The sequence below is a fragment of the Rhipicephalus microplus genome, chromosome 3 (genome assembly GCF_043290135.1).
Source record: "Rhipicephalus microplus isolate Deutch F79 chromosome 3, USDA_Rmic, whole genome shotgun sequence".
Classification (NCBI taxonomy): Eukaryota; Metazoa; Arthropoda; class Arachnida; order Ixodida; family Ixodidae; genus Rhipicephalus; species Rhipicephalus microplus.
Window position 1 is genome coordinate 84,148,377 of NC_134702.1, and position 10,872 is coordinate 84,159,248.

Below are 10,872 nucleotides of genomic sequence, written 5' to 3' on the forward strand. Positions count from 1 at the left end.
TACCAGCTTACAGAGTTCTTTTTCTTTAACCCCGCTCTTACGGTTAGCGATTCTTCTGATTAACCTGACAGTAGCATTGACCGTGGTCTTAAGTTTTTCAAGGGCCACCCTATTCTTCCTGTTAGTTTGCAGATATAGGCCAAGAATTCTAATCGTTTGAGCTTCAGCTACCGGCCTACCCCCTACCTTTACCTCTAATGGCGGTGGCGGAATATAGTGTCTTGCATGTAGCCCCCTGGGTTTGTCCCGAACCACAAAGAGCTCGGACTTTGGCTGAGAGCATGAAAGTCCCACCTCCCCTGCCAACTCTTCGACAATATTAACTGCCTGTTGCAGTGTTTCTAACAGATGCGCGTCACTACCCCTGGTTACCCATAGAGTAATATCATCTGCATAAAAAGTGTGTTTGAGTCCCGGTATCTCCTCCAGCCTCGGCGGTATTTTAATTAAGGCGATGTTAAACAGGAACGGTGACAAAACTGAACCCTGCGGCGTCCCTTTGCCTCCCAACGCGTATGAGTCCGATTTGATATCTCCTATTGAAATTTCTGCGGTTCGGCCCTCCAAGAATGATCTGATGTAGCGAAATGTCCTGACCCTTGGGCCAATTTTCGATAGGTTATTCAATATTGCCTCATGCGAAACATTGTCGAAAGCTTTATTCAGGTCAAGCCCCAATACAGCTTTGGTGCCCGTGCCATGCCCGGGATTGACTACATCATGTTTTAACTGTATCATGACATCCTGTGTGGACAAATTGGCCCTGAAACCTATCATAGTTGGGGGAAAGATGGCCTTGTCCTCTGCATAATTCTGAAGTCTGTTGAGAACCACGTGCTCCATCAATTTGTCCACGCATGATGTCAGCGATATGGGGCGCAGGTTTTCCAAGCAGAGTTTCTTGCCTGGCTTCGGAATAAATATAATCCTAGCATGCTTCCATTGTGCTGGGATCTCCCCGGCCACTTAATACTCATTTATCAAGTCAGTGATCGCCCCGACCGATTTGAAATCTAGGTTTCTCAGCATTTTATTAGTAACTCCATCCGGACCTGCGGCAGACGTAGTACGCAGCTGCCCCATGGCAAACTCCACCTCTGCAATTGTGAACTCTTCATCTAGGTCTGAGTTTTCCACCCCCGAGTAGTGTGGTAAGCAACCATCTACTCCATCAGTTATGTACCGATTCCGGAGTTCCTGTATAAACTCTCCAATTGCGCCTTCATATTGATGCATTAACCAAGTCATTTGCCCCCGTTGCGCCGATTTTGTTGCTGCCGGATCCAAAAGATGCCTTAACAGCTGCCATGTCTTTTTGCATCCAAACTGTCCATTCATGCGATCACAAATCTGGCCCCACTGCTTGGCTTGCAACTCAATTGTATAATTTTCGATTTTACGTTCTAACTTGGCAGTCCTTCTACGAAGGACGCCATTATGTTTTTGCTTCTTCCACCTTCTCAAGAGACTCGCGTGCGCTTCCCACATGTGTAATAGTCTCGAGTCAGCGGTAAACTCCTCCTGCTCGACTGGCACTTCTACCGTGGTATTACTTACATCCTCCTTGAGCGCCTGTACCCATGCATCCAGGTCATTAATTTTCCCGTTTACAGTGTCTGCTCTGTTTTTCCTAAATCTGTCCCAATCTGTAATTCTATGCCCCCTCACTTTGTCTTTATGCTTCGTGAAAAGGATATAGTGATCACTTTCTAGCGCTTGTCCCGAGTTAATCCACTTTGCATTACTGATGCCTCTAAAAAACGTAAGGTCTGGGGAGGTATCCATGCTTACGCTGTTGCCTATCCTCGTATGATCTTGTGGATTGTTTAACAGCGTCCATCGCAGATCCCAAGCAACTTGCCAAAGCCGATTGCCCTTTGGGCTGGCTCGAATATAACCCCACTCCGGGTGAGGCGCATTGAAATCTCCTACCACTATAAGCGGAGCGCGAGCTGCTAACCGTTGAGTTTGAATCAGGAGTTGTGGCAAGCCCAATCCTTTATCTTTTGGAGAACTATACACATTAAGTAAAAACAGACTCTTCTCATACTTTCGTTTAGGCAAAATCTCAAGCAAGACATAGTCTTCCCTGCTGCTATCTACGGAATGCTGAATGGCAGTGATGTTGCGATGGACTAGCACGGCTGTGAAGACGCGTGATACGCCCCTTGAATCAGTTCCTGGCGCTGTAAATGCCTTAAATCCAGGTAATTTTACGAAACCACTAGCCTCCTGTAAGGCTATTATGTCTGGTTTACTGTCCAGATTTTGTACGTGCAACTGCAGGTTAGCCCGCTTTTCACGAAAGCCCCTGCAGTTCCACTGCCAAACCTCAATTTGCTGGCGAGGCGCCATGATGAGGCACCAGGTTCACTAATGGCACTTGGCCACCCACGGGAGGCAGTCTTGCCTCCAATAGAGTATGAAGCTGCTGAAACATGCCCATGACCTGGGTTTGGGAATCCTTAAATTCAGTGGAGAGCATGCCGAGACGCTCCTCTATTGTGTCTAATCTGGCTTCGATCTTTTCGACTCGAGCCTCCAACCTATCCTGTCTTTTCCCTTGTTTGCCTACTTTATCCGCAAGTGTTGTTACATCCGACTTAAGACTAATGACCTTAAAAACAGGCTGTGGCATGTCTACTGGTGACGTTTCGGCTAATCGTTTTGCGTTAGCTACCTCATCCCCCGGCAGTGGTCTCTTCACTGTCCCCCGATTCTCCACTTCCATAGCTGCACTCTCCTGTACGCGAGCAGACGCCTCTTGCGTCGCTTTCTGTAGTCCTTGCACTGCTGGTGCCTGTGTCCCCTGCCGTTGGTCGTTTCTATGTGCGCGTTCCATCTCTGCAATTCTGTTTTCCATTCTTTTAATCAAGTCTCCCTGTCGCTGAACCAGCGCTGCTAACTCCCTCTCTCGAGCGGTTTCGTTCTGGGAGGCCGTGCCTGACAAGCTCACCTTTTAGATGCGGAGCATCTAATACTCGAGGCTTGTAGTGCGGCGCCGTCCGCAAGCTTCCTCCTCCTTCTTCCACCATCTGTGCGTCCCTTCCTCCTCTACACACCGCGCGCGCTTCACTCCTCCACCATCTGTGCACCCTTCCTCCTCTACACACCGCGTGCGCTTCTCCTCTTCACGAACATTCGCTAGCTGTATAATGTAGCGCGCATGCGCCGTCACGCTTCGAGAACATCGGCAGCTCACGCGCGCGCATGCGCCGTCGCGCTTCGAGAACATCGGCAGCTGACGCGCGCGCATGCGCCGTTGCGCTTCTCCCCCTTCTCGAACATTCGACAGCTGACAGTGCATGCGCCATCGCGCTGTATATATATATATACTCAAGGTCGGCGCTCGCTCGCTCAGTTGCCGCTCGTCGGTTGGTTTGTACGGCGCGTCGACGTCCGAGGTCACAATGATCGACGTCCCTTCGACCAGCGCCGGCCAAAGTGTTGGCGGAACCGCAACCGAAGACAAGGCAGCGCGGAGAAGAGCTCGCGACGCCGAACGTAAACGTCGGCGTCGAGCGGAAGATTCTCAACTTAGAGAACGTGAAGCCGCTGAGAGACGTCAGCGTCGAGCAGCAGCACCGGATTCAACCTACGACCGCTGCAACCCGATCCACTCACTCTTCACTTTACCGAACAAAAAGCCATCGTGCTCAAAGTTCGTCGCAATAAATAAACACCGCCCTTTCGCATACGTGTCGTACGTGTTCACTCATTTAACACCCCTCCTACAACCACATTAACCAATTTAGCCAGCGACCCAAGTAAGTCGCAATTTAACACCCCATTTCACAACCACGTTAACCAATTTAGCCATCGACCCAAGTAAGTCGCACTTTAACACCCCGTTAACCAATTATATGCTCCGCATCCTCCTCAGTGTTCCCCCGAGGGAAGCTGCGGGTAATTTTTTTTGTTGGTGTCGCGTGCGCAGCTGTTGGTACTGGATGCTCGTCCACCATTTTGGCCGCCCCCGCGCCCTGGCAATGGCGGGAAGGAACTCGACCGGTCCCTGCTTTTGCTTCTGCCTTCTTTACCGCTCGCTGACCGCTCCGTGGCCCTCGAGGACCGTTTATCGTTGCCAGCTTCACTCTCTCTTTCGATGCTCTGCTGCCGGCCTGTCGGTGGCTTGCGAGCCAGGCGAAACTTGCAGTTCCGGCTCCCTGTGTGATGCGCACCATGGCACACGATGCAGACCGGCGTGCACGTAGGTGGCTCTCCTTCTGGCGGGGCAGGATGGTCCTTCCCGCAACGGTGACATAGGTTGCTCTTCGGACGATAGCAAACGTCCGCTCGATGTCCAACTCGTCTGCAGTTGTAGCAGGTCTCGACTAAATTTCTGTACGGGATCACAGCGTACAGACAGTTCCAGTAAGTAATCTGCCGGGGTATGCGTTTTCCCCCGAAAGTAATCTGAATTGCCTTTGACTTTCCCAGAGGTCTCGCGTCCAGAATGTCTATGCCTTCATTCTTCTTCAGGAATCCCGCCCGAACTTCTTCCACTGCGCATCCATCATAAGCATTATAAATCACTCCCCGCACGGAGTTCTCCAACGGCGCCACGAACGCCGAAACCGGCAGGTCACGATCACCCAGCTTGAGCGTCTTCACAGTCGCATATGCCCCACTGCGATTTATGCACGGTGTGCTCACCGTCAACGTGTTTGTGCCATTTACCCGCACAATGTCTTCTTCCGCGGCAATCGCACTCGTTAGACGCGCTGCTGCTCTCAGTGCACATCCGAGTTCTCTCGCTGTCACAACACTCAAGTCCCAGTTCTGGGGCCTGTACACAATCTTGAAATCCGTGGCTGGCAACTTGAGAAACGGTCCGCGTTTCTTCCATACCGGCGCTTTCCCCCGCTTGACTTGCTGCGCTCCGTGCGTCTTGCGCCCGTCGCTGCCGGCCTGCGTCTCGCAAGGCTTACTCTTGGCGTTGTCGCCATGCCGAGTCTTCTTAAATCAGTCCTGTGCCTTCAGCACTGGAGCCTACTCTCCCGCTTCAAAATCTTCGGGTGTTATAGTCTCCCCTTCGACGTAGTACTCCATCTTCAGACCAACAAGACCCACGGTCACCGGGCGTAAGTCAGACGCCGGGCGACGCGGCCCAGGCCAGGCTTGGCCTAGGAGATAGGCCTAGCCTTGCCACCGCGGGGTTGATAGGAAAATCTCGGAAACTCCAAAAACGGGGACAAACTTGCCTAAACGAGTGGTGTCCGTAGGTAAAGGGCAACCTCCTGCAGACGAGCCCACTGACAGCAAGTCCAGAAAAAAGCGCGTCCGCCGATAGTCGGTCACCGGGCCGGAGCTCATGTGAAACACGTACGCACAGCGTCTCACTCCAGCCGCCTCTCTCAGAGTGCCTCCAAGTTCTACACTCTGAAGGGCAAAGTACGCGTGGCAGATGAGAACGCGCACCGCCGAGCGCTCACTGCGCCATCTTGCTGGTAATGCTGAAAACACGATAGTGCTTCCCCCTTACCCCCCGAGATGCACATCACCAGCGGTAAGTGGTAGATGCAAAATGTAAATAGCTTGCCGTTTGAGCGTCAAAAAACCTGCTCCACGGTGGCTCAGTGGTCGCGGCTCAGAGGGTCGACGTTCGATTACGCTATATATATATATATATATATATATATATATATATATATATATATATATATATATATATATATATATATATATATATATATAAGATGAGTGGCAGCAACGCCCACGCCAACGCCAGCGGCAAAATCCAAAATCCAGCAGAGAGTGCCCATATAATTGCTATCACAATAAAAGCAGCCCGCGCTCGGCACCCAGCTCGTCGCGATGCGCCAACGCACGCTCATTTTTCACGCGTACTCTGCCCCACGCATGGGGGCGGGGGGGGGGGGGGTAGGTGCTTGTGAACTTGCACTTGTCCTTCGGCGGGGACAATCGTGTACATTGGCCTTTCACCGGAATGATTGCATTAGTTGCCTATGCCACAAAGGCTAACTTCACTCGCTGGTCAGGCCCCGTTTGCGAAACGAGCGCGCTTTTCAAACACAGCGAAGTAACATCTGGGACACTCGTTAGTTCGCGCTCATATCTGTGCCTGTGATTACGTTTTGTGCGTCGTTTTTGTTTAAACAGCGCGGTAAGCGTCAAGTTGTAAACGTTGTTGGTTAGCTCTCGTTCTGTGTGTGTTGTTTCCGTGCGTCATTTGTGCGTGAGCAGCGCGTTGCACGTTCCGATCTGCTTATTTCTACTTTACTAGCATTATTTCTACTTTATTGCTATCGCATTCATTGTTTTACCCTTGCGGAGAAAGTGTGACTTTTTTCTTGCGATTAATTTAAACAACATGGTAAACGGGCTACGAATCAGCTTTTCAACAGTTCGCAAATAAGTGTAGAGGTAGTTCGGCGATGCTGTAGTGTGAATTAGCTCATAGAGGGGCAGCACTGTTAGGTCACCGTTTGCGCTGTGCGCGAACGCCCCTAAGAAGGCTGTCCCAAGCACACGGGAAAAGACGTAGTAAGTCACCTTACAGAGGAACTAAAGAGAGTTAATTTTTTGTTGTATTGGTTAATTACAATTTCAGACTGCCGAAAGCGTACCACGTGGAAACGCCTGGTAAGCGATAGAACACGCGAAAACAACGAACAAGTGTCGACGCTACCGCAATGTACGCCACACCTGGTCGGAGTGTTATCATAGAGGCAGGTACCTTATGAGAGTGGAATTGGTGTGGCAAAAAGAAATTCCGGAAAGGAAGGCACTGGCGGTGGTAGAACCTTCACAAAGCTGCACAGGATACTTGTGGTGTGATAGAATCACCACAATCTGGTCGATTTTTGGCGTTACCTCAGTTAGACTGCAGTCGAAAGGCGAAGGAATTCCTTATTTAGCAACTTATACGAGCTTTCCATGCGCCTTAAATGATTAGGATGCGGCAAGCTTCCGGAGAGTCGGTGCTGACCTTACTACGCGTGGACGTCGCTGCTATAGAGTGGGAAAGTTGAAAATGTCAGCCCGTCCTTTCATTACCGATCACATCACCGCTTCCTAGTTTAGTAGGCGTAACTAAATATATTATGTGCTTTTCTTAGCATTTTCTACCGCGTATTCCAAGTCCACGCTGCTGATTTTATGGCGCACTGACTGAGGCAATATACCTTACCTGATCCACCAAGAAAGAAAATGGAATGTTAGCGGCGTCAACGCGAGTCATTAAAAAACCATCACGTGATTACGACACCATATGAGGTCAACAAGACCTCAGCTTAGTAACGTAGCGTGTTGGTCGTGATGATGTCATATTGTACATTTTTAGCGCACACGTTGTTGCAAGTTCACGCTTGTGTGTGCCACGTCTTTCTTTGTCCGTGTTTTTTCATGCGCTAAAAAAACTACAGTAGGACTTCAGCGACAGGCAAAATTTATGAAATCATCAAGACGTCACATTACTTGACGTCACATAATGACGTCAGCACGCTAAATTGTCGCTTTGTAAAGAATAGGTCGATCACGGAGGCTATGCAAAACCTGCAGGTGAGTTGTCTACTATCCCGGAGGCCGTGCAGAACCACGCTACAGGCACAGAGAGCGTCAAGGGGGAAGGAAAATTAACATGTCGAATAAGAAGGTTTTCGTCTTCGGGTTATCTTAGGCGTATGCGATAGGGGACTCTGGGAGTTTATTCCTCTGCATCGTGTGCATAAATAAAAGAAAGGAATGAATGTGCTTTGGGGACAAAAAGAAAGACAGGGAAATTACATTATTTCCCGTCAAAAAGGACCATGTATAGATACTCCCTCTGTACTCGTCTTCTTGGCAATTATAGTTCCTGCATCCGACTTCAGACACATCGACACACGTGTTCTGCGAGCAAAGATGAAGTTAATAAAATCACAGCATATCCACGGAATGAATGATGATGAGTGGGATAAAGCGTTCATCAATTTGTCCGTGCTTCCGGCCGTGTGTCTGTGCGTTCGTGCGCATGTTCATGCGTTCGTCCGCACGTCCACGCATCAGTCGATACATACGTGCGTCGGTTCGTGCGTCTATTCATGCGTGCATCCGTGCGTCCGTCCTTGTGTCTGTCTGTCTGTCCATCTGCTTGCCTGTCTGTCCATTCGTGCGTCCATTCGTCCATCTAGTGAACACTTCAAGTACCGCCATATCGCTTCTTTTTATCATATATTCATCATATACCGCCATCCAGCGGACAATCCAAGGACTAAACGAGAGCATGTACCACATTTCTGTTGTAAGCGCTTTGTTAACATCAAGAGCGTGATAATGACGCCGTGCTACGTTTTTCGTAACATGTGGACATGCTGATATGTGCCCGAGGGCGGGTATGCGCCACAGGTTGCGCACTACGACAACGGGGGACGCACAAGCCACGTCATAAGGAGCTTCGCCTCTAAAAGGAAGAGGATAAAGAGAGTGCATACCGCTTCACGATGATGATAGTTTTCTGTACGCTCCGTGGCAACTACTCACTCTCAGTTTAAAGAGCTCTATTGTCAAAGAAATTACACCATCACCCGGTAAAGGAAACAACGTGTAGATGCGAAGCAACGGGCGCTAACACTACCACTGACGGCGTCGTTGACGCTGGCAATCATCGCAACGTTGCGCAGGAGAGAAACCTGTGGAGTCGCAAAGCACGCAGTTATGGACCAGCGTTTCCCACTGAAACGTGCCAATCGCTGCTAATTGGTGATGAGAGAGAGAAGACCGTAATGAGACACAGAGGCCGCAGTCCGCTTTTAGATAACGCGCACGCTGCGAATCTTTATTGTTCAACTACGCACAGGAGAAATCTTCCACCAGTACTACCTTGGAGGTTAGAATACTGTGGCTATATATGCGGGGTAGTCAGTGAACGCTTGTGCAGCGCGAGCAGTCTGTTTTTTCAATCAAGAAACACGCCAGCAGATGGTGCCCACGTCGGCGTTGCGAGGCGAGAGAGCAGGGGATCATATGAGAAAAAGAGAGAGAGAGGGAGGAGGGGACGCACATGCGCAGTGGAGCGCAGATGCCACCGGATGAAGCTCGCTCATAAGATGCTTCGCATATGAAAGAGAAATGCGCCGAGCACTCACGTTTGATCTGGAAGTTGCCGAAGGGGTAGATCCAGACAGGACCACCGTGTTTGTGGACGCCGTACATGCCCCCGATCAAAGTTCTGTGCACGAACTGTGCAAGGCAAGAATCAAGGAAGATGACATAGAGGCTAAGGTAAATTGAAAAGGTCATCATATTCCTGGTTGTACGTAAAGTACGAAAATGCATGCTAACAGTACCCAGCTCGTTTATTGCTATATTGTAGACGTGGCTCGAGAAGCCAACACTATTATTGTTCTTGTTTTCCTGAGAAATCCCCTCACGTACTCAAGAAGACTCAAATAATTTTTGTTATGTTTGCGAAACTATTCGAAAACTAGTATAATCAGGACTACCCCAACATAGAAGTGGGCTTCTCGTGAGGTCATTCGCGGCCGAAGTCACAAAACTTCTCTTTCGTAAGCGCACTTTCCGACTGGTCGGCCGAGTACGCTACTAATAAGCCCACATTGGGACCGGCAGCGATATTCCCATGTGAGAAATATTAGCGTAGTACTTTCTAGGAGCATGGGCTACGGGTTTCGCTATCGTCGTATTATTGGGAAATGCGCTGTTTTGTACGTGCACGCGTATCTTTTCCAGGTAAGTCATCCGCTTGTAACCAAATTGACCTATTTTGTGCACTCAGTTATTAGTGATACCTTGCGACCGGAGAAGCTCAGCAAGTGCGGTCGCAAGTTTAACTGCGGCGGAAGTCACCATCGAACTAAAATCGCTGATTGAGTCTGGGCTGATTAATTTTAGATTTTTGTCCCCACACCGCGCAACCAGTTAACGGGCTTCACGTATCACTTATGACTCCAAATACGGGCCGTTCTCGAAAGCAGAGCAGCTGCTTCACTTCAGCTACTATACAGGTACCGACTATCACAAATGCCGGTCAGTGTTCGCTAATTTATGCGCGATTTCGGCTGCCACGCAGACAAATTTCAGGTCGTGGAGGAGATTCTTGATATGTTGTGTTTGATAATTGTTTGCTTCACCTAAATGATGATAAATACTGGTCGTGCGCTGTTGTAATGTCAACATTGTCTTCTGTGAGTCTCATCCCAATTATCAAGAAGTCTACAAGATTTCAGAATAGAATTGAAGATATGCCTATTTAACGAGCAAATCAGGCCATAAAAAGTAAGAGAAGCTGGTTTTGAGCTGAATGACAAGGCTCTAACCCCTTGTATTTTAGTCGGCATGGTTTACGTCTATATGAAAGTTTTGTACTACTACTACTACTACTCGGCTTGGGTTAGTTTGCCCACGCGCCCTATAATGCATCAGTAGAATATTTCCAGTGATGTAACACAGCAATCATTACAATAGGTACACTACATGAATCGGTACAGTTGGCACAAATAATATAAACAAAATTTACTGAAGAGAAACGATAAAGAATATGGCACATGATCTGTGAACCATGTTTCTTGTTTCCGTCTATTTATAACGTTACAATGCTTGTTATATTGTTATATTTCAGGACCTCTGACGCGTCGGTAAAGCTACAGATTGAACTGGCTCACCTCTGGTGGCTTATAGTCGTCCTTTGTCAAATCATCGATGTTGTGGGCTTTCCTCCATGCGATGGACTGCAAAAAAAAAAAAAAAAACTCAAGCTCTCAAGTCGTATCATTCAATCAAGGCGTTTTCCTCGCCAGCAGAGCCTACAACACTGAACGTCATGCCGTTGCGGTTAGCAATAGAGTACTCACCTTTTTCATCATCTCCTTAGCTTGCTGGATGTCAAAGTTTCGGGCTGTTGTCGAAGAT

General features: G+C 48.9%; 1 protein-coding gene across 1 annotated transcript in view; it reads right to left on the reverse strand.

The window, feature by feature from the left end:
- Window positions 1–10,872, reverse strand: part of LOC119172849 (SEC14-like protein 2) — a 92,621-nt gene that overhangs the window by 25,478 nt on the left and 56,271 nt on the right. The window contains exons 3-5 of the mRNA XM_037423998.2: window positions 10,815–10,858; window positions 10,626–10,691; window positions 9,090–9,183 (exon numbers count right to left, since the gene is read on the reverse strand). Of these exons, the coding sequence (XP_037279895.2) occupies window positions 9,090–9,183; window positions 10,626–10,691; window positions 10,815–10,858 (204 nt within the window). The remainder of the gene's footprint in view (window positions 1–9,089; window positions 9,184–10,625; window positions 10,692–10,814; window positions 10,859–10,872) is intronic.